Source organism: Rhinatrema bivittatum, chromosome 8 (assembly GCF_901001135.1).
Source record: "Rhinatrema bivittatum chromosome 8, aRhiBiv1.1, whole genome shotgun sequence".
In the NCBI taxonomy this organism is placed as follows: Eukaryota; Metazoa; Chordata; class Amphibia; order Gymnophiona; family Rhinatrematidae; genus Rhinatrema; species Rhinatrema bivittatum.
Window position 1 is genome coordinate 137440286 of NC_042622.1, and position 24013 is coordinate 137464298.

Consider the following 24013-nt stretch of genomic DNA (forward strand, 5'->3'; position numbering starts at 1 on the left):
CCTTTGAATCATTTTCTTAATGTTTAAAAACCTTATTAATACCCAGGTTTATTTTCACTTCTTTAAGGAGATAAATACAATTTGCTGACCAAATTATTTTACATTAAAAAAAAAAAGTTAAAACCTGTAGTTGGTTGTATTTAGTCTGATGTCCTGATCTTCATAGAGGTGGGGTGGGATGGGGAGGCCTCTTTTTAGTGCAGACCATGATAGACAAATTAATAGCCTCTATGTCCTTTCAAGGAGAAAAGCTAGTGTGCAGGCAGGTGAAGCAACATTGACATGCAGAAGTATAGTCTGAATCAATCCAACAAGTCATGGGAAATCCAGATTACTGAAAAGACTGGCTTGTATATCCAGTTTATTAAGGATAGTCCTGATTATTTGCACCCACTATTTACCCAAAATACATGCAGTTTGCCAGTAAACCGGTATGAAAATCCCACTCCTCAGGGCCTGGACATTGGCATGGTCCCCTATCCTCCAGAAGGGACCGGATGGTCTGCTTTCACAATAGTCGCAGGTCTAAAGATGGATGCACCTAGGCACTGAGAAGTTGATTTTTATTAGAAGTATCTCAATTTTCCTGAGAACAGAAAAGCTCCTGCAGATGCTAGATGCTAGATGCACTCTTGTGTGTACACCCAGTGGCTTGGGGTTCTCTTCATTCCATATTATCGCCATATTTTGTTTCCTTTCTGCTTGACTCTGCAGCTTCCTTTGGTTCTGGGATTGATGTGTTCTCTGCAATAGAATAAATCCGTTAGAATTACACATTTATTCATGATTATACAAATATACATTTAAGATACTTTAAATTTATAACAGCGTTTCCTATTAGTTCAATTTCCATGATCCAATATAAAATGAACAAACATCATACCGATATATCAAAAAAGTACTCTGTTTTGTTGAACCTACAGACCAGTAAATCTCACTAGCATATTAGAAGGCACTGGAAAAAATCATTAGCAGTAAGATAATAGTTCACTTAAAACAACATGATTTCAGAGAAAGAAAGCTATGCCAAAATTATACAGTAACTTACTTTTGAAGAAAAAAAAAATCAAAATTGCAAGACAACAGAAAAATCAAGATCATAATCTGCCTAGATTACAGCAAAGCATGAGATACAGTGCCATAGACGAGACAGCCAAATTAAATGAAAATAAGCAGAAATAAAAATGGAAAATCTATGACTGGGCTCTTTACAGGAAACAGAGGATCAATGTAAATGGCAGTATGTCCAAACAGACTGGGTGCCTCAAGGCTGAAGCATGTGACCTGTTTAAATAAGGGTGTAGAAAAGTTTACAGATAACACCAGACTTGGGGATACTGTCAATACTCTAGCAATCTGCATGGAAAAAATGTGTGTTTTATTTTGTTTTCACTTAATTTATCCATTTTTTTGTTTTAGTTTTTTGCATGCGTTGATCTACAAAGTGCTTTGTTTTGCAAAGTGCACGCCTTAAAACACTTTAGCATGTACTAAAACAAATGACAAAAACATTTCAGTATTTTTTTGTCATTTTGGATGGGAAATGACACAAACAATATAAGAAATATGGCTGTTTTCATGTTGCTTTAAAATGACAGCATATCCCTACTATATACAGAGAATAAAGGTTTCCCTTCAGCAAGGCTTCCACAGATGAAGTTGGCTGAAATAGGGCAGAAGAGAGTCACTATTAATAAATCTGGTATGAAAGAGTATCCATGTTACAGGTGAGTCTCTGAAGGAAAGAGGTCAGATTATTTCCAACAATCTTCAGTAAGAAAGAGTGCATAACTGTGAAGAAGGCAAAAAGGATCCCTGGATGCATGGAAATAAATAATGCTAGTTGAAAACAAGGCACTTATTTGTCCAAATTTGGCATTTTTTGCTGTTTCATTCACTGCATCATATAAGGAAAACAGTTGAAAGTGTACAAAAGGGGGTTACTAAAATGATTCATGAATGGAGGACATGAAACAGTATATATAATGGATAAATCTTCATGATAAACAACAGAATTTAATAGAATGTTCTGAGGGACTACCTGGACACCAACAGGAAATAAAAAACAGAAAAGGATATTCTTTAGGAAACAAGCTGAAGACCCGCTCTATGAGAAGCAATACCACATTTGATACTGGCAAACAGAGACAATGTCACTGACTACCATGGCTATCTAACATTTGCACAGCGCTACTAGACATGCGAAGCTCTGTACAGATACAATGACATGATGATATTGGAGAATGTACCATGTTAGACTCAGACCAGAAGAGAACCATTCTAAAAGACAGGAGTCCTTGACTTTAGGAGGGCTGACTTCTGGATGATGAGTAGATCCCCTCTCAGGAACCAAAGAGCTAATAGATACAGAGGACCTGTGGGCAGCAATATGAAAAGGAACATAGAGAAGGCAAGGAATCTCTGTATAAAGCAGATTAACAAGGAGAAGAGGAAAAAAATTAGCAACGTTCTTTAAGGAGATAGTAACGATACAGGCAAGACATAGAAGCCCTGGAATATCGGTATAAAAAAGCAAACAAATAAATAAATAAAGTCACGCAAGGAAGAGGACTTGCAAACAAACTCATGAGGAGAAAGAGTCAGGGGAGGCAGTTAAATGAGCAGAGGCCCAGTCAGTTAAGGGAGATAAAATAAAATTGTATTCAGATTTATAAAAAAAAAAGGAAAGGCCACATGGGGGAAATGGAAAAGATGAAAGGAGAAAGTGGGCTTAGTGAGGAAGGGACCAGCAGAAAGCAGAAATCTTAATTTAATTCTTGTAGGGAATAATGATGATCCCAAACAAGGTTCAGGGATAATAATGCCTTGGAGCTGCTCACAAATTCATTTACAGAATCTATGTACTTAAAGTGTTAGGGACAACTGAAAGTAGATAAGGCAGTAGGTACCCCAGAACACTGAGACAACCCGAGGAAGTGCTGATTGCACCCCCGCACATTTCTGTTCAATTTTATCTTTGGAGACAGGCGAGGTTGCAGAAGAACTTGCAGGAAAAATGTGTGTGCTCACAGATGTCCAAAAAATCTATAACCTGGCAGACAGACCAAGAGGGATGAAAGAAAATGAAAAGAGACTTAAAAACTAAAGGCCTGGTCAAATGGTCAAAAGTTGGACTTTAATGAAAAAAATAAAAATAAAAAAAATAGTACAAATTCATACACAGGGATAGCAACTTTCAAACTGGTGTGCATGTTTGGCCTGGGCCCAGGGACGCGGCCATTTTATAACATACGCTCACATGTTATAAAATAACTTGGCTGCACGCACATGTGCACCAAATTGTAAGTGAGCACTCGCTAATGCTGTTTCTACTGCATAAATCGGGGAATTTTAAAAGAGGTGCAGTGCTGACGCTATTCCATTTTACCAGTTCAGCCCCAGTTCACCCAGTTGAGAGAAGTCCTCCAAGCCAGCCCCCACCCTTAAAACCCTGCCTATCTGTCTATTCTTTATTTTTTTAACTTACATGTCATCCATAGCAGAAGTAAAGTTACGTGGCAGGGGGGGCCTCGATGTGCGCCAGGTTGCATAATTACTTACGCCCACATCTCAGGTTCACGCTCCGAAACGCCCATGCCCCCAAGTGCTCCGGGAGGTATGTGCGTATCTCGGCAGCTTTTAAAATCTGCTCAGTGTGCGCGAGTCCGATATATTCGCGCATCCCCTAATTAATGTGTGCTTCGGGTTTTTAAAATTCATCTTTTAGGATACAAAAAACACACTAGCCATTTAAGCAGTTTGGAGGCCAAGAAGTGACAACAACCAAAAAGAAAAAGGAGCTAAAATCCTTTGGGGATAACAAAATACCTACAGTACCTGAATGTAATCTGCTTCGAAGTGCCAGAAAGCAGAATATAAATCAAATATAAAAAAAAAATACTTATACTGGCAGCCTGAAAGCTGCCAGTCAGTGCGATAAAAAGACAGGAATAGTTAACAGCAGGTTGGGGTCCATGAGGAGAGTAGGAAAGGACAAGTAATAGCTCCCTTGTACCGGTCACTGATGGCATGTAACCCATACTGTGTTCAGTTCTAGAGGCCACACCTTTGTAAGGACATTGATAAAATAGTAGCAGTACAGAGAGAGGCTACCAAAATGGAGCAGGCTAGCAAAACAAACTGAACACAGAATGTGCTCTTAGGAAAACAATGGGAAAGTGTGTGTCTGTGTGGTGGGGGGTTACGCTAGAAACATTCAAATACCTAGCAGACTTCAGTAAAATATTATAAAGCAGCATTTCCCATTGAAGAATCAGCTGAAGGACAAGAGGTTAAGATACCAAGTTGGAGGGAGGCTCAGAGGAAGTGTGAAGAAAGATTTCTTTACCAAGACAGTGACGGATGCCTGGAATCATCAACAGCAAAGGAACTAGCACCCAAAGCAGTGGCAGAATGCAAATATGCTTGGGACAGATAACAAAGGGCAAAGCAAAAAGATGACCAGAGATCGAGTGGACCAAGAGGTCCTTATGTGTAGCCAATGGCTATATTATTGTAATCACTAGCACCTCAGCTAGCTTGTCAGATACAAACCTACACATACAATGGGCCGGATTTTAAGATTTAGGTGTGGGCGTAGATTTGTGCACGCAACCCGGTGCACACAAATCTAGACCCGATTTTATAACATGCGTGCGCAGCCGCGCACATGTTATAAAATCCGGGGTCGGTGCGTGCAAGGGGGTGCACCTTGTGTGTGCTGAGCCGCGCAGCCTTCCTCCGTTCCCTCCGAGGCCGCTCCGAAATCGGAGCGGCCTCGGAGGGAACTTTCCTTCCACTCCCCCCCCACCTTTTCCTCCCTAACCCGCCCCCCAGCCCTACCTAAAAAAACCCCGGCAGGCGTAGGTTGCGCGCCCCGCTGATGACTGGCCTGCGATCCCAGCAGCAAATGGCCACTGTGCCTAGAGGCTCCGGCCCTGCCCCACCCTGCCCCCTTTCTCAAGCCCTAGGAGATATGCGCGTCCCGGGCTTGCATGTGTCGCCGGGCCTATGCAAAATAGGCTCGGCGCGTGCAGGAGGGGGTTTTAAAGGGTTTCGCGTGTATATTACGCGCGTAACCCTTTAAAATCCGCCCCAATGTGTTTCATGATGTGTGGATTGTATTAAACGTATATACCAAAAAACAGGGGTAAATAAAATTACATAATATATCCTTTAAATAATTTTTATTGCTCAAAGAAGTTTTATACAAAAGGTTATTTTGATTATGTACAAATATTTAAAAAAGCTAAACCAATCAAGATATACATAAAGTGCATACCTCCAATTACATTCTCTATAAGACACTCAATACACCTATATATTCTTACACATATATATATTGTTAAGGTGCATAATCCTGACTCTCTCTCTAAATTTGAATCATCCATTAACATCCATCCATCACTACAGCAGATTGAGCATGGACGCTGGGTCGGTGGTTTAATGGGAGAAATGCGGCAGTGAGGTGTCGGAAAAGGATGGAATTAGTGACCCTGTGGATGGAAATTTCTGAAGACATCTTTTTTTTGGCTGAAGATATTTGGTGTCTGTAGTAGGAAAGTCGTTTTGTGATATTCCCTGAAGAAGCCCTTGTGGGTGAAACAAGGGACCTTGTTGTGGAAAAGTTGGGTGGGGGGATATTTTTTCTATGCTGAGAGATTTTAACTTGGGGGGTAACATTTTATGAAGTATGTGAGTGTATGGGTGTGAGTGACGAATGGATGGTAATGGGTGATTAAAATTTAGAGAGTCAGGATTGTGCACCTTAGCACTATATATATGTGTAAGAATATATAGGTGTATAAGAGTGTCTTATAGAGAATGTAATTAGAGGTATGCACTTTGGGGCAGATTTTCAAGGATTTACGCGTGTAGGGGGGGTTACGCGCACCGGGCCTATTTTCAAAAGGCCCGGGGGCGTGTGTAAAGCCCCGGGACGCGTGTAAGTCCCGGGGCATGGCCAGAGGCCTCCGCACAGCTGCTGGGCCTGGGATGGCGTGCCGGCAGTTAGCCGGCACGCACAACTTACTTCAGCCCCAGGGCTGAAGTAAGTTTTGGAACAAAGAAAACAAAAAGGAAAAGGTAGGGGAAGGGAAGGTGGGGTGGGGGGGGGGTGGGGGGTAAGGAAGTTCCCTCCCTGGGAGGGAACAGGGGAAGGCAGCGTGGCTCGGATAGGGCCCGGCGCGCGCAAAGCGCACAATTGTGCACCCCTTTGCGCATGCCGACCCCGGATTTTATAACATGAGTGCGCCTGTATATTATAAAATTGGGCGTACATGTGCGCGCGCCAGGTAGCGCGCGCACATGTAGGCCGCACGCGTATGGTTTCAAATCCGGCCCTTTATGTATATCTTGATCGATTTAGGTTTTTTTTTTAATCTGTATATAATCAAAATAGCCTTTTGTATGAAACTTCTTTGTGCAATAAAAATGATTTAAAGATGTATTATGTAACTTTATTTACCCCTGTGTTTTGGTATATATGTTGATTATACATTCATTGGGTTAGTTTTACTTTCCGTGTCTATACATGGATTGTATTAAAGCCATCTGATGTGCGATCACAGGATGCAGTCTAACCAATCACAATGCTTGATTTTTTCTTATTCTATTCCCAGTGTGTCCCTGTGAGTTACCGTGTAACTTCTATATTATTCAGCCCAACTCCCGCATCTTACCTGTCACCAGCTTTTGTGGGGTTCTGCCAGTCTCCAGGTATATCCAGAGGTTGGAGCATCTCTGTGTTTCTCTTCTTGTTACTGTGTAGCTGGCAATGGAACCTGCAACTAAAACCCTCGGAGTGAACACCAAGGAAGCCTGGGTAAAAAGCTTTCCAACTCTCAAGTACAAAATAAAACAAATAACATTTGTTGATTAATGGCTGTATTTAAAAAAAAAACTTTGAATAAAAATTAAATTAAAAAAATTATAAAATAAAACAAAGTGAGTTTGCTTACAGGATTCTCCATAGACATCAGGATGCATTAGCCATGATACTTCGGTGATGTCATCAGATGGCACTGAAAGGACTACCCTTTCCGAGCTACTAAGCATGTGCAAAAGTTCTAGCATGAGCACTGCCTCATGAGCCCCTCAGTCCATGTGCAGAGCTTATCTTTAGCTATGTAATCCACTCTCCAGGGAGGCCGGTAGGTATTAAGCATGGCAAATTCATCCTGCAGTCTGAGAATCCCATTTACGGTAAGTAAACTCACTTTCTCCTTTGACAAGTAGGGATGAATTAGCCAAGATATGAGTAGACCTGCAACCGGACTCCCATAGAGTATGGATTTCTTGAAGAATAGGTTACGCAAAACTGCTTGTCCAAAATTATTGTCACTCCCTGAAAGGGTGTCCACATAGTAGTCTGCTGCCTGAGGCATGGCGCAGGTCAAATCTCTGATGGAGTCTAACCCTTTTGGTGATTTGAAATGCTGACGGGGGGAGGCAGTGATCAGGATCCCAGAGGAGTGGCACATAGAGTGCTATTGCTATTTCCAGGAAGTTGGTAACCTTGTCACACTCCCAGGAACTCTACTGCCTACCTCCCCCTTCCCAAACATTTGTCTTGGGAGATTATGTGCGTATGTCTGAGTGTGTGTGTGCCAGTGCAAAGATGGACACCTAGGTGAATCTTACAGCCCTGCACCAACTGCTCGCTAACCCCTTTGGTCCTCACACACACAATTACAAATTATGCATTTATAATAATGGAGCAATTACTTACCTGATAATTTCATTTTCCTTCGTGTAGATACCTGGTCTGAGGACCAGTGGATTTATGCTCCCCTGCCAGCAGATGGAGACACAGCAAGCTGATGTCACAGTATACATAACCCTGCAGTGACCCCTGCCTGCCAGTAATTCTCTTCAAAAGCAACTGTGGACAGACTAGCAAAGAAATTGATTAAAAAAAACCATGATTAAAAACAGGTAACCAGAACGGTACTCAACCAATCATAAACACTGAACTCACGTAAGATTCTAGGTACCTCAAGCTAGGGACTGGATGAACACTTATCAGTAATCCCCTGGGACCCAAAGCCCCACAGGAGGACTATTGACATACTTATATGGCAGCCAAGGGTGGGAAGCTGAGTCCATCTAGGAGTAGCCTAGTGGTTAGAGCAGTGGGCTACGAACCAGAAGACCAGGGTTTGAGTCCCACTGTTGCTCCTTGTGACCTTGGGCAAGTCACTTTACCCTCCATTGCCTCAGGTACAAACATAGACACAGATTTTTAAAGCCTAAACGCGTAAATCCACCTGGGATTTTGCATAGGCCCGGCGACGCGCGTAAGCCCCGGGACGCGTGTAAGTCCTGGGGCTTGAAAAAATGGGCAGGGAATGGACGGGGCCAGAGGCCTCTCCACTTCCGCTGGGCCTGGGGATCGCGCGCCAGCACGTGCAACCTACGCCTGCCTCTAGGCAGGCATAAATACAAAAATAAAGGTGGGGGGGGATTTAGGTAGGGCTGGGGGACGGAAGGAAAGTTCCCTCCGAGACAAAATGAGAGGGAGCCACAGCAATCTTCCTGATGAAAAAGGGAGAGGGGGTTTTTGCACAGTCATACCCCGACTCCCGATCTCACTAAGATTCCGGTCTCGGCCCTAATGGATCCCGCACAGATTACATCACAGTCTCCTCCTGGCATCTTGAGTGCTCCGCCGGTGTTGAACACTTTAGAAATGCAGACTCTTGGTGCTTTGATGACGCTGACTGCTCCGGACCCTTATCCTTTGGCACCAACCATGCCAAGGCAGCTTGTGCTGATGTCCCAAACCTAACAGCAGAAGATACTGGCTCCTTCACTGGTGCATCAAGCCTCTATGCCGATGGCGCCGAGGAGCTCCAAGCCCATTTCTCTTTCTCCAATAGGGCCAGGTCAGCTGACGCCCGGCGCTTCTCGGCAAGCTTGCTCAACTCATTGTGCACAGAGCTCACAGATGAGGAGGAGCTATGATGGCCCCGAAGTTCGGCCATTTTATAGGCCCAGTTTTTCTGTGATTTGGGGGACAATTATATTAGTTAGAAGAGCTGTGATATGGCTCCAGGCAGTCCATCAGGCCGATACATTACAGTGCGCTCCGGCACCGGGGAAGTGCACAGAAAAGCAGTAAAAACTGCTTTTCTGTGCGCCGGGGATATTAAGTCGGAGGCCCCAAAAGTTAAAAATAAAAAAAATAAAAAATTTAAAATAGGCCCGCGGCTTGAAAACTGGACGCTCACTTTTGCCGATGTCCGGTTTCCGAACCCGTGGCTGCCAGCGGGTTTGAGAACCGACGCCAGCAAAATTGAGCGTCGGCTGTCAAACTCACTGACAGCTGCCGCTTCCTTCAAAAAAGAGGCGCTAGGGACGCGCTAGTGTCCCTAGCGCCTCTTTTTACAGCGGGCCCTAATTTAAATAAATTAAGTTACTGATCACGCGCGGTTTACTGTATCGGCCCGCATCTGTGATGGGACATCTTTCGTCAGCAGATGCAGTCCTTGAAGCCTCTGACTGTAGACTTCTTGGGCTCCGGCATTTTTCTCCTATTTCTTCTTTTTTTCTGGTGGCACTGAAAAACTGCTGATGTGGGGGCTGCAGAGGCAGTGTGTTAGAAAAAGTTAGAAAATAATTAGAGAAAAACTGAGAAGACAGACAGGTGAACATCCAGACAGCAGTATGGACAAAAACTGACTGAGGGGCTCATGAGGCATTACTCAAGTGAGAACTCCTGCATATGCTCAATAGAGTAAAGCTCTACTGAGCTCAGAAAGAGTGGTCTGTTTGGCGCTGTTGAATGATGCTGCCCACCTGTCATGGCTAATTCAGCCCTGCTTTTCAATGGAGAATAAAACAATAATAACAACAACACATATGTATTCCATAAGAGAATGCTACACACTTTGCAAGGTTACAATGTTCCTGCACCAGTCAGTTTATAAACTACATTTGTGCAGAGGGAGGTTAAGTTACTTGCTTAAGATTATACAGAGGGTTGTGGATGGGGAGGTCAACAGTAGATTCTCCCGTTCACTTCTCTGTGTTCTGTGATTATTGAGATACCTTGTCAGTCTACACCTACTGGGAAATTGCTTGAAAGTAAAAGGCGAAAATAAATACGTCAAACCAAAAACCTTCAAATAAAACAAGGGTATGCATTCAGACACCAGAAAAACAAAACATTGTGAAAATGGGAGCTGCCTGGCTGAAATACCCTGCCTCTCTAGGCTACACATTCCTTGTTTAGCCACTCCAGGTCAGAATGACTTATTGACAATTATTCAAGCTTTCCTTGAATGTCCCGTTTAAGAGACTTCTATTCTCTGTATGTCAGTTTACTCGTAAAAAGTACCAAGAGATTGCAATTACTCCAGAATACTGCTGCTGTCTGTCCATTATCTGATTCGAACTGTAGAAACCATATAACATCAATCTTAAAGAACTTATTTCCTAAGATTACTCCTGAGTCTACCCCCCTTTCATCCTCATCTCATGACCTCTCGTTCTACAGCCTCCTTTCCATTGACAACTTATAGCTTTGTAAGCCAATTGCAAACTTCTTTCCCTAGCTTCTGTATTGCTCCATGGTAAGGCCGCACCTAGAGCAGTGTTTCCCAACCTTTTCCTGGGTACACCTAGCCAGGAGGGTTTTCAGGATATCTATAATGAATATGCATGAGATAGATTTGCATATATTTGAGGCCCAACGTATGCAAATCTCTCTCACCTTCATTGAGGATATCCTGAAAAGAGGGTTGGGAAACACTGATCTAGAGTACTGTGTGCAGTTCTGATCACCATATCTCAAAAAAGATATAGTTAGTGGAAAAGTTACAGAGAAGGGTGACCAAAAGGATAAGAGAGAGAGAACAGCTTCTTTATGAGGAAAGGCTAAAGAGGTGAGCTTGGAGAAGAAACGGCTGTGGGGGGATGCATTACAGGTCTATAAAATCATGAGTGAAAGAATGGGTAAGTGTAAATCAATTTATTTACTCTTTCAAAACAAATCAGAGAAAATTCTCTCTCACTCAACACATAATTAAGCTCTGGAATTCATTACTGGAGGATGTGGTTAAAGCAGTTAACATAGCTGGGTTTAAAAAAAGTTTGGACAAGTAGACTTAGGGAATAACTTCTACTTACCACTGTGTGATAAGTATTGTTTGGGATCTTGCCAGATACTTGTGATCTGGACTGGTTACTGTTGGAAACAGGATGCTGGGCTTGATGGACCCTTGGTCTGACCCAGCATGGCAAATTCTTATGTTCTTAAAGCTATACACCATTCAGGTCTTGTTTATTTAAAGGAGAGCTTGAAGAGGTACATTTTGGAGTGGGTTTTAAGATCTGCTTAGGAGGCTCCATCACAGGTAAGACACGAAAGCTATGTGCAGAGAGAGGAGCTAAACAGATTAGAGCTATTTAGCTTGGAAAAGAGATGACTGACAGGGGATATAATTGAAATTTATAAATTTATGAGTGAAGTGGAATAGGTACATAGGGAATGGTTATTTACCCTTTCAAACACCACTAGGACTAGGAGACCCTCCATGAAACTAGCAATCAGCAGATTTAAAGCAAATCGTAGGAACTGTTTTTCACTCGTTGCACAATCAAGCTGTGGAATCTGCTGCCAGAGGACGTGAGGTTCAAAGAGGATTGGAGAAGTTCCTGAAGGAAATGTCCATAAACAGTTATTAGCCAGGGAGACTTGGGAAAGCCAGTGCTTATCCCTGGGAGTACAACACAAGAAATAGATTAATTATTGGGGGATCTGCCAAGTACTTGCGAACAGACTGGCCACTGTCTGAGACAGGATGCTGGGCTCGATGCACCTTGGTCTGACCCAGCATAGCATTTTTTATGCTCTCATAAGAAATGCTATGCTGGGTCAGGTGTATAAATACTGGTGCTGAAACACAGGCACCTCATCAAGACAGGTGTATAAATACTGGTGCTGAAACACAGGCACCTCATCAAGACAAAATACAGCATAGAAACAACAGATCCAAATCAAGAATCTCACTGCAGAGAAACAAAACCAAGGTGGTTTAGGAAGTGTTTGCTTCTACTTGTTTATTAAGCTTAATCTAAATCTGTTGTTAAACTGCCTTGATTGGACAGGTGGTCTAGAAAGTTAAATAAAATGCATTTATTTACTATTTCTCTCCCTAAGTCATGGCTGACTCAGTATCACAAAGTTAGGGGTGCTATTTATGAAGGCAAACTCAAAATGTTGGCAAGGGCAAGATGTTCCTCAGGGTGTCCATTGCTTACTTACTACACAAATACATACTCCTTTCTTATCCATCAACATGCAGAATTAGTAATTATGTGCTATAGAAATTTTTTTAAGTAAATACAAATACTATATTTTCTCTTAATAAGCACGGTGACAGTTCAAAGCACTGCGTAGGCATCCCCATGTCCACTGAGCCCCCAGATTTAATTCAAAATCTATATTGTAATTTTAGGCTACCCCATGCCTTCTTTCAGCTCTGCAGAGTCTTGAAGAGAAATACCTTTCGCTACTAGTGCCAAGAGATAATACGGACAAGCAGGTATCCCATGGTTCACAGAGAGTTACATAGTGGCACAAGAAGCACAGCGCATGGGACCAGTGTCTGTTAATTAATGTCAAGCAGAGGTATCAGTATTGTTTATCCATGAATTTAGCCAGTTTTATATCACATTGCTGTGTAATGCATGCAAATCTCTCATAGGCATATTCATTGTGGGCAGCCTGAAATCCGGACTGCCTAGGGTGCTACTTCAAGACTGCCTTGGGAAACACAGACTTCAATCTCCATTTCCCACCCTGGCCTTGAAGCCACAGCTTTTAAAGGTCAGCTTTTCAGATGTTGAGTCCGAGATCCAGTTTGATACATTCAAAATATACCACGTGCATATTCATCATGGCTACTCTGAAAAATCAAAGAAACTGAGGTACTCCTACAGAAAGGGCTGAGAACCCGGTATGACCCAGTGTCATAGGAAAAGAATGAACATTTGGCTTCAAGAGCTCGCTTTGATCTGGATGAGGGTCTGCTTTATAAGAAAAACATTTCTGAATTATTGTGAGGGCGCCATTATCAACAGTACTGTACAAGATAATGCCCCTTTCCCAAAGAGCTTACTCAGTAAGTTTGAGCTTAGGATGGTTACATTACATGTTGAGTGGTGGAGAAGAGATTTAAGTATCCAGTTCTGCATTCTAATACTTCTGCTGCACTTCCACTATTTTTTTTTTGAGCGACTGCTTTGATTAGCTCTGTGTCCCAGCAGTGAAAGGACTGCCCTTAAGCACGAGCACTCCTCTTCTCATTGTATTCTTAAAACAACGGTGCTTTCCATGAATGCAAATACATTCTCTTTTGGCTGATTTTCTGCATTGTGCAAAAGAGAATACACAAATGTGATCCAGTACCAACCTACAGCAAGCAGCATGTTCCACTGCAGCGACAGTGAGAGCCTCCGGCGCAGCAGCAGCTTCTGCAGGACAAAGGCTGCACCAGACCCTGGAAGAAGAGAAACACCGCATCTTTCAGCAGGCATGGAAGCACAAATACAACTTGTGGGGTTTTCATTTGTAGAGACAAGAAACAAAAGCGGATTCCCTCAGAAGTGAGATTTCAAAGCAGAATTGCTTACCTGTAACCTGGGGGAATTCTGCGCAAAAAAATTTAAAATTCTGCGCACAAAAACTGAAAATTCTGCAAAGTTCTGCAAACTTTATATTGGTCAAAATAACACAATTTACATGACAGTCTTTAAGTAACTACCTTTTAAATTATTACAGAAAAAAGTTGTTACTTAAAGTTGCAGAATTTTAAATATTTTGAGCAGAATTTCCCTAGAAATTCACTGTAAGAGTGTCCCTTCCACTCGCGCTCCCTACTCCCCTGGCCAGTTCGCCCTTTCAGGCCCCAACTCCTCCACCTGCCAGTATCTCTCCCCTCCACCTCCAGGCTCAACCCTTTCCACTCTATTGCCAGCCCCAGACTTTGACCCTGTTCTCAGTACTGCCCCTCACACAGGCTCCCTCGGTCTCTCCCTCTCTCACACATATGCTCCCTCTCTCTAATACACATACACACACCCTCATACAGGCTCCCTCACATACACAATCCCTTCACACAGGCCAGCACCCTCACATACACACAATCCCATTTTCATACACACGAGCTCCCAATCTCTCACACACATACACACTCCTTCACAATCTCCTCATATAGGCTCCCTCTCTCTGAAACCCACACTCAAGAATCCCCCCAGCCCCCCTCTTTTACCTCCCATGCTCTCTCTCACCCTCCTGCTCTGTCACCCTCCCCTCCCCTCACATAGGCTCCCTCTCTGAAACCTACAAGCATCCCGCGCACTCCCCCTCTTACCAACCAAGCTGTCTCTCACCCTCCCCCACACCTTCTCCTCTCTCACACACACATTCTCTCTCACCTGCATCCCCTTCCCCTCATATAGGCTCCCTCTCTCTGAAACCCACTCTCAAGCACCCCCCCCACCATCTCTTACCTCCCATCTCTCACCCTCCTGCTCTCTCTCACCTTCTCCACCCCCCCCCTCTCACCAACCATGCTCTCTCACACCCTCTGCTCTCTCTCACCTTCCCCACCCCCCTTTCACCAACCATGCTCTCTGTCACCCTCCCCTCTCTCACACACACATTCTCTCTCACCAGCATGCCACGGGACGTGCTCCGTTCGTGGCAAAGATGAAGGCCCAGGCACGCCGTTTGCGGCACACAGGGGCCTTCCCTTTTCGCCACGAACGGCGCGCCAGGCCTTCATCTTCGCAGCATGCCAGGGTGTCCTCTGCTATTTTCTGCCGTGCTGAGATGCCCCCACTCTCACGATGGCCGCTGTCCATGTGCTTCCGGTTTTGGAGGGAGGAAATCGGCGAGGCGACGGTGAAAATCTGCGGGAAGGGCGATGAGAGAGGAAATCTGTGGGAAGGGGGAATTCTTCGCAAATTCTGCATTCCGCAGTAGTGCAGAATTCCCCCAGGAGTAACCAGGTGTTCTCAGAGGACAGCAGGAAGTCAGTCCTCCCATGTGGGCGACAAAACCGATAGAGCCCGGCATGGAAAACATGTCAAAGTTTCTAGAACTTTGAGCATGCCCACACATACCATTATTTTTTATTTTTTTATTTAAAGGCTTTTATATACCGAAGTTCATGCACTAGTGCATACCACTTCGGTTTACACGGAACAAGGAACAGAAAATTACATCAAACAGATTGAACAATTAAACAAATATACAATTACATCCAACAATTGGGTATAAATAACATGGCTAACTTAGTAGGAACTTAGAGTTAGAGGTGAAGGAGAGAAATAGTACCAAGTGGTAATAGAACAATGTTAATAGCTAAATAATAAATATAAATAGTAAATACAAGTTCTTATAATAAATACAGGTGTTTACAGATTACAGTCTTCATGAAAAGTTTACGTCTACAGAATAGGGTTAAGTAAATAAGAACTGGCGGTTATTTCTATAGGAGTGAAGACTTCAAAAACTAAGGTTACATCTGGATTAAGAGGTATTGGTGTAGCATGTTCAAATATTTAATGATTTGGAATTGTGAATTGTGAATTATGCCATGCATTCACGTGGGGCCCCACAGTCTTATATTTTAGCAGAAAAACACAGAAACCAACTCCATGGGGAGGTGGGTGTGTTTTGTGAGGATTGATATCCTGCTGTCCTTGAAGAACACCTGTTAAAGGTAAGCAATTCTGCTTTCTCAGAGGACAAGCAGGATGGCAATCCCCACACATGGAGAATCCCTAGCTACATGCTGCCCCCAACAAAAAAAAAGGGGAAACAACGATAAGTGCCAAATGACACAACAATATTTTTATTAGCAACAAGTCTTTTTTCCATTATACCTATGAGGAGAAACCTGGAATAAAACAACAGGCCCAAGGAAATTCTCAAACAAATTCTGCAGGACAGAATGGCCAAACCTATTGTCACGTCAGCCAACCCTGCTAAACAGTAGTGAGATGTGCATGTGTGGAGAGAACTCCAGGCTGTGGCCTTGCAGATCTTCTCCATGGGAACCGATTGCAGGTAAGCTACTGATGCTGCCATGGCTTGGATAGAGTGAGCCTTGACATCGCCCACCATAGTAAAGTTCACTTGCAGGAGGAAGAAGGAAATGCAATCTGCTAGTCAAGTTTATTCGACAATAGCAATCCCCAATTTGCTGGTAAAAAAAAAGCTGGTTGGACTTTCTATAGGCTTCAGTTCACTCCAGGTGGAAGGCCAAGGCTCTCTTGCAGTTCAAACTGTGCAATGTTTGTTCACCTTGGTGGACATGTAGCTTGGGAGACAATGTTGGAAGAATGACTGACTGGTTAAGATGGAATTCCAACATCACCGTGGGCAAGAATTTTGGCTGGATGTATAGGACCATTCTATCATGAAAATACTTCATATAAGGTGGATAACTTACTAGAGCCTGAAGCTCACCGACTCTGCACACTGAAGTGACTGCCACCAAAAATGCAACCTTCTAGGGTAGATATTTCAGGTCATAGGAAAGCAGCAGTTCAATGGGAGCTTTCATCAGCTGGATCAGAACCACATTAAGGAACCAAGACACAGCAGGAGGCCTGATGGAAGGCTTCAGTTAAAACATGCCCAGGGAGACCAGGGTTCAAATCCCCCTGCTGCTCCTTGTGACCTTGAGCAAGTCACTTTACCCTCCTTTGCCTCAGGTACAAGCTTAGATTGTAAGTCCTCTGGGGACAGAGAAATAACCACAGTACTTGAGTGTAATCTGCTTTTCAGCACTTTACTTTGAAGTGCTGAAAAGCGAAATATAAAAAATTAAATTAAAATTAAAAACTGAAGGTTGCGCATAAGAAAGTGCCATACCAAGGGTCCATCAAGCCCAACATCCTGTTTCCAACAGTGGCCAATCCAGGTTACAAGTACCTGGCAATTACCCAAACATGAAGAAGATCCCATGCTACCGATGCCAGTAATAGCAGTGGCTATTCTTTAAGACAGCTTGATTAATAGCATGTAATGGACTTCTCCTCCAATAACTTATCCAAACCTTTTTAAACCCAGCTACACTAACTGCACTAACCACATCCTCTGGCAACAAATTCCAGAGCTTAATTGTGCGTTGAGTGAAAAAGAATTTTCTCCAATTAGTTTTAAATGTGCTAATTACTAACTTCATGGAGTGCCCTTTAGTCCTTCTATTATCCGAAAGAGTAAATAACCGATTAACATTTTCCCATTCTAGACCTCTCATGATTTTGTAGTCCCTCCATCATATCCCCTCCTCGGCCATCTATTCTCCAAGCTGAACAGCCCTAACCTCTTTAAGTCTTTTGTCATAGAAGAGCTGAGTTGGTCTTAATGCCAGATTTGGATAGATGCAGAAGGTAATCAAGCAGTTTTTGTGTGGAGCAGGAGAAAGGACCTAGGGGCTTTTGCTCACACCATGATGCAAACCTCCTCCACTTAAATCCTTAGGACTTTCTAGTGAAATCCTTTCTTGAAGCCAAAAGAAATTGAGACACATCCTCAGAAAGATCAAGAGGTTGCAGGGTTAACTTATAATCATTCAGGCATGATGCTGGCATGATGCAATCTGCCTTGTTTCTGAGTAATGAGATCTGGGAAAGTCCCATTCTGACTGGTTCCCTGATGGACATCTCCCGGAATGGGAACCAGATCTGTCTCATAGTTGCTCCATCTTCCTTGAGCCTCAACAGTCTCTCTGTAACTAGCAGAATCAAAGGATACGCATAAAGCAGACTCTTGCCCCAGTCTAGGGCAAAGGTGTCCAAGGCTAGTTTGCTCTCTCCCTCTTTCTGGAACAGAAGAGTGGGACCTTCCTGTTCTGAGGGGACTCCAACAGATCCACCATGGGTATGCCCCACTGGCGGAATATCTGTTTTGCTAACCCTCCCTTCCTCCCAAGGACCAACTCAATCTGTACGCCAGGACATTCTCTACATGAGCAAGGTATGCGTCCCCAAGAACCATCCCTTAAGAGATGGCCCAGTCCCATGTCTGGACAGCCTCTTGACACAGAGGGTACAATCCCATGCTTCTTTGCTTGTTAAGGTATATCGCAACCTGGCTGTCCATTTGAACTGGATGACATTGTTGGATAATGATCTCTAAAACCTTTTAGAGTGAACTGGATCGCCCTTAGCTCCGGGAAGTTTATCTGATAGAATTTCTCCTGAGCAGACCAAAGGCCCTGGGTGCAGTACTCCTCTACATGAGCTCCCTAGCCCAGGTTGGATGCATCCTTTGTAAAGCCAATTTGTGTAGGAGAATTTTGGAAGGGGATTCCTCTTACCAGATTGGAAATGTCCTGCCACCAGGACAGAGTCCTTGTGTGTCTTGAATGCTGTCCCTTAGACTTGAATGCACTCCCTTGGACTCTCCTTAAATAGAGATGTGCCGAGAGAGTGACATGTATAATTGATACCATGAGGCCCAACAGTCTCAACATGTTCCATATTGATATCTACTGACTCATCTGTATTATTACCTTTCACTGCAGACATCACCGTGGGAGCTCTTTATTGTGGATGGAAGGCTCTGCCTGAGTTGTATCTAGCAGAGCTCTGATAAACTTTAATTGAAGTGTCAGGTTCAGATGAGACTTGAGGTACTTGACAAAGAACCCTAATAACTCCAACATCCAGATGGTCATGCGCATTGATTCTGCTGCTCCCATTTGAAAAGTACTCTTGACCAGCCAGTCATCCAGATAGGGATATATAGGTGCCGCCACCAGAGCAAGGCACTTGGTGAAGACACATGATGCTGACACTAGGTCAAAAGGCAGTATGTGATACTGGAGGTGACAGTCTCTCACAATGTATCTGAGATATTTCCTGTGGCTGGGGAATCTCTCTATGTGAGTGTAAGCATCCTTTAGACTGAGAGAGCATAGCCAGTCCCCTTTTTGTAGAAAGGGAATCCAAGTGTCCAGAGAAACAATCTTGAACATTTCTCTTGGGTGTTTTGGCCTGGATCCTGAGGAGTCTTGACCACTTGGGGAAGTTTACTCTTCCTGAGGAGTTGGATATCAACAACAGGACAGTGGAAATTGGCATCAGTCCTGGCACCGATGCCTCACCACTAGGTAGCTGAAGGGAATTGAGAAGCAACTGGAATATAGACAGTACCTGCCCTGTGCCCTCCTCTAACTCCTCCTCAAAGATAGCCAATGCCACTACCGACTGGGAGGCAGGAAGGATGGCCACATTATCCTTGGAACCAAGAGAAGAATTGGTAGCTGACATCAGAACTGTTAGAGACTGTCACAAATCCCGGGACCTCTGAGAGGATGAGCTCTCCTGGTCATGGGACAGCTTGGGGAAGGGGGAGAGGGGTTCTTGGCAGATACTGTATCATCCCTGCTTCCAGCATTGGGCATTAATGGAGACCTAATGCTGATACTACTTCAGCTTCCCTTGATGCAGTTACAAAGAGACAGAACCCCTCGAGTGTAAAGAAACAGACAATGACTTGTCTCGGGGTTCCCTAACAGACACCAGCACCAAGGGAGCCAATGGTTCCTCTGATGCCAGTACCTTCTCCGATGCAGCTCCGAGGTCCTTCGATATTGATGCAAGAGGATCAATCTTCCAGTGCCCAAAATGTTTTTCTATCAGTTGCAAACAGGACCAGTGGCTCTTCTAGATCATGGTCGCATATTTGTGACACTCATGGACATCATATGATGCCCCCATGCATAGGATACATGTATCATGAGGATCTGTGATAGATACAACCCCGCCGCATTGGAGACAACATCGGAAACTGTTAGACATGTTCAAATGAAAAAGAATAAAAGCAAAATCAAACTTTATGGTGGCAATGGAACGATGCCCCCCAGGTACCAATGGCACACCACCGTGGAACCAAGACAAGAACAAAAACTTGCAAAAACCTCCATAGGCAAATGCTTGAAAAATTTGCCTATGGAACAATCAGATAAGATGACCATGGGGCCCCATGACAAACAATCCTGCTGCCAGAAAATCCCTTGAAGGCCTATGAGGAGGAAGAGTGAGGCAAAAAACCATGACTTGAGGGTTCTGTGGAAAAAAGACTGAAGGGGCTCCCAAGTAGCAATGTGGCATAATAGCATGCATGGGCATGCTCAGTGAGGCACAGTCAAAGTTCTACAAATTTGGCATAAGTCTTTGGGGCCAGACTCCATTGGATAAAGTCACCCACATGTGAGGACTGCCATCCTGCTTGTCTTCAGAGAAACAATGAAATAGATCTTTGAAGGATGGGCAAATTCTCCCCAAAATACTGAATTAAAAAAAAAGTTTGAGCAAACGTGAGAAACTGATGAAAACTATTTTGTTATTCTAATAGCATTGTGGCTGGTGGTGCCTGTCTGGGTGCACAGGATGAATGACGGTAGCGCCACCGAGGGAGAGGGAGAGGATGTGTAATAGCAGTGGCAGCCCATGGAGAACAGGGGCGAAAGAGTGATGATTCCAGCAAGCTGGAGGGAGCGCAGGATTTAAAACCGGGGCACCCATAAGCAGTGTGAGGGTGGTCTTGGGTGTTCCCCATGTACCCTCAGCAACTGGATGGTGAGGTCGCCCTCAGAAGTCATTGGAGGTGTGGGGAGACTACCTCTCTTCTGGCATCCCTCCTTACCCTTGCCACTGGTCCTGTAGAACAGCCTAACATGCAGCAACTCCATCAAGCAACTTCAATGCAGGGCTTGCGAGCCTTTATGCACTGATAGGCCCTGCTTCACCCTGCCCTCTCATTGGGTTTCTAGGGTAACAGGAAGCTCAGGTTGGAAGAGGAGTCAGGGCACTAAAGGTTCAGTCAGCAAGGGAGGACTTTGGCTGAAGTTTCTTGATGGAGTTGCTGTGGGGTGGGCCAAGTTGTAGCAGCAACTGTAGGCCTGGATGAAGGTATGGCAACAGTAACTGTGCTACAGCACCTATGAAAATTTGGCACAGAGACAATTGCCTAACCTTAAATCCAGGCCTGCCGAACGGAGCAAAGGGAGAGAGAGGAGTGATGGTGGCAAAGAGGGGTCATTTCTACTACTTTGAGTAGATGCGCATATAAATTATCATACTTCGCCACCCCATGTTGTTTACCCAACTTTGTAACCCTGTTCCTACCGCTACTTTTTAAAAGTATTGCTTGCGTTAAAAGGCCCATATACTCAACGTAATTTATGTGCGTATATGCATGTGCGGGTGATAAATGGAATGGGTTGGGGTGTTCTGGGTGGGGGCCAACATTTATGCTTGTAAATCGATTTTAAAACCAGCGAATGCAGCGCACATTGGGCTGTTACCTGTGCATATTTACTTCTGATCTTGTTCAGGTGTAAGTCTGAAAAAAACTAATTGGGTGAGGGGTCTGGGTAAACTGGGGGGGAAGGCAGGCTGAAGAACCAGAGGGGTCTTAATGACCTAGAGAGAGACTGGGCAAACTGGTGGACTAAGTGGTCAAACTGGTTATTTCCTTCGTGCACACATCTTTAAAAATTTGCTCACTTGCACATGTAAAAGCCAAGTCCTAAGGAAATATATTCAAAGAACATTTCTTCACGTAACAAATTAAAATTAGGAGCACACATACGTGCACAAGGTATATTTTATATTATATGCATGCACAGTTTAAAATTCTAGCATACGTGGCTTGCGCCCACATATGCATGTATGTGGGTGTGCGCTCTTTTTAAAGTTACTGTCCTTATCTGTCTCAAACATATTTAAATTGCATTAAAGTGATGGCCTCCACCACCTATTCCAGGCATTGGTTCTTACCACCTAGTTTGTAGCAAGCTACACAACCACCAAAACTAGTGAATTGTATAGCATGCTACACATATTTGATGAATCACATACATGCATATATTACAATGTACTATATATATATTACACTGGAATGCACTGCACATCATACAACATTCCATTCCTGGGGATCCCATCAGGACAGACCTGTGATGAAGGCACCCATTCCTTTCATGAATGCATGTGACTGGCAGGCAGCGTATTCTGACAGCCCCTGAAACACAGCACAGATCAGGCTCTCAGTTTTGTGGGTTGTTTATAACCTTCATTCACAGCTACCTAGGGTTACCCTCATTTTTAAAACTCTTCACCCTCCTGTCTAGCACAATCATTGCAGTGCCAGTCCTTGATCAAAGGCTACAGACTGATCCTCTTCTCTCCTGTGCACCATGAGTTTGATCAACAGGTGTTTATATCAGCACAATGACCAGACTGCCCTTCCTCCTTCCCAGTGACTGGGAACGTTGCTGCATCTCCAGCCAGCCCAAAGGGTGAGAACTAAGAGAAAATCAGCAATGTGAAGACCGGCTCCCCCCCCCCCCCCGTACGTCATGACGACCAGCCAGCGGCGACCCGATTAACGGCACGATTACACCAGGCGTCGCGCAACGAAGGGGTTTTCCCCTTTGTGCTCCTTCTAATATAATTATATTTATGTTTATGTTAATAATTTAACTTTTATTAATGTTATTTAGCTTTTTGCTTTGTTTTAAAATTATTTCATTATTGACGTTTAAATGTATTAGACTAAGGAATTTTACTTCCTGCTTATTCTGTTTCATTGTAAACCGGTTTGATATGCATTTTATGCAGGAAAATCGGTATAAAAAAATTAAAAATAAATAAATAAATAAGCTTAGGGTTCCCACATAGCAGCACTGGTCTATTGAGCCAGCTCCAAAGTGAGACTTAACTAGGCAAGAGCACACATTATAAACTCTTATTTAAATAGATAATGCTCTGTCCCAATCAAACTGAAACCTGATGGATCAGTGTTATAATTGCCCAAACGCATCACCCCTCCTTCCTTCTGCGAGAGAAGGGAGGAAATCTGGAAGCCCAAGTTTAAATAAGTAATACAGTTTAGAAACGAAAATGAACGAGAAAACTGAAATATAACTACACGAGCCCCCTTCATTCCCAAATAAACTCCCTACCCAAAACTATCTTCAGTGTTTTCATATAAACTTCAGAAACAGTTTCTGGCAAGAGGACTAGCTCGGTGGGGCTGTGGAGGAGGGAAGGGAGTACGAGGCGCATACACACCGGGTGCTTAGCAGCGACAGAATCATCTACTTTGGAGAGTCCCAGGTTCACCATGTTTCCAGGGCTACAAAGGACATCAGCAGGGCAGGTGGGCTCTGTACTTCCCCTCAATGCAAGAATCCTTCTCTGGATTTTCCCTTTAAAGACTGGGATCTAGTCGTTATTTGGATCTCCAGATCAGAACATTTTGTGACGGCCAGACTTTTAAGTTTAACTGTGTTACTGCCAGCGACCCATGCTAATTGCGAAGCCCTAATCTTGACCCTTCAGTCCTGGTTGCAAAAGGCTCTTCCTGCTTCCTCCCAAGCTGACCCAGGATCATCATTAATTTTCCAGCGCCCTCTGCAGGCCTGGATGTTCGCCTGAATGCTTGTCAGAAAGAGAAATCTAATCAGACACGCGCTGCGGAATGCAAGGTTTGCGAACACTTCGTCTATATTACATGAGCACCGATCAGACTGCGGAAAGGTGAGGTATAAGAAAGGAGGAAGTTATTGTTAGTGGTGGAATTTCCACGTGGATTTACAGACTTGGTGCTAACAGTGCTATCTTGTTTCTCTTTCCTCTCCCATACACTCTGAGCATAACCTCTGGCGGATCCTCCTCCTCGGTAGCAAAGCAATCCTATTGTCAGTTAATGTATGCAACTCAGTCCTGGGCCCTCTTTTCTTCTTTCTATACACTCATTCTCTTGGGGCTCTGATTACTTCCCATGGCTTTTAGCACTATCTTTATGCCGATAACTGCCAGATCTGCCTCTCTGCACCAGAACTTGCTCCCCAGCATCCATTCCCAAATCTCAGACTGGTTTGTGACATCGCTGCCTGGACATCCCACTGCTATCTTAAATTTAATATGGCCAAGATAAAACTCCATATCTTTCTCCTAAATGCACTTCACTGTCCTCATG

General features: G+C 43.9%; 1 protein-coding gene across 1 annotated transcript; it reads right to left on the minus strand.

The window, feature by feature from the left end:
- Positions 1 to 30: 30 nt before the first annotated feature.
- On the minus strand, positions 31 to 23407 carry TMEM141 (transmembrane protein 141). The gene is made up of 5 exons (XM_029614016.1): positions 23104 to 23407; positions 21985 to 22051; positions 13419 to 13505; positions 6681 to 6788; positions 31 to 744 (listed from the first exon to the last, which is right to left on the minus strand). Exons 1-5 carry the CDS (start codon positions 23155 to 23157, stop codon positions 665 to 667), a joined length of 396 nt encoding a protein of 131 aa, XP_029469876.1. The 5' UTR covers positions 23158 to 23407; the 3' UTR covers positions 31 to 664.
- Positions 23408 to 24013: the final 606 nt, after the last annotated feature.

Excerpts from the sequence above, each read along its gene's own strand:
- TMEM141 (XM_029614016.1), bottom strand. The coding sequence starts at position 23,157 with ATGGTGAACCTGGGACTCTCCAAAGTAGATGATTCTGTCGCTGCTAAG. Across the intron at positions 22,052-23,103 it reads CTGTCGCTGCTAAGCACCCG|GGGCTGTCAGAATACGCTGC; the intron begins GTGTGTATGCGC and ends GCTGTGTTTCAG. Across the intron at positions 13,506-21,984 it reads AATGGGTGCCTTCATCACAG|GGTCTGGTGCAGCCTTTGTC; the intron begins GTCTGTCCTGAT and ends CTCTTCTTCCAG.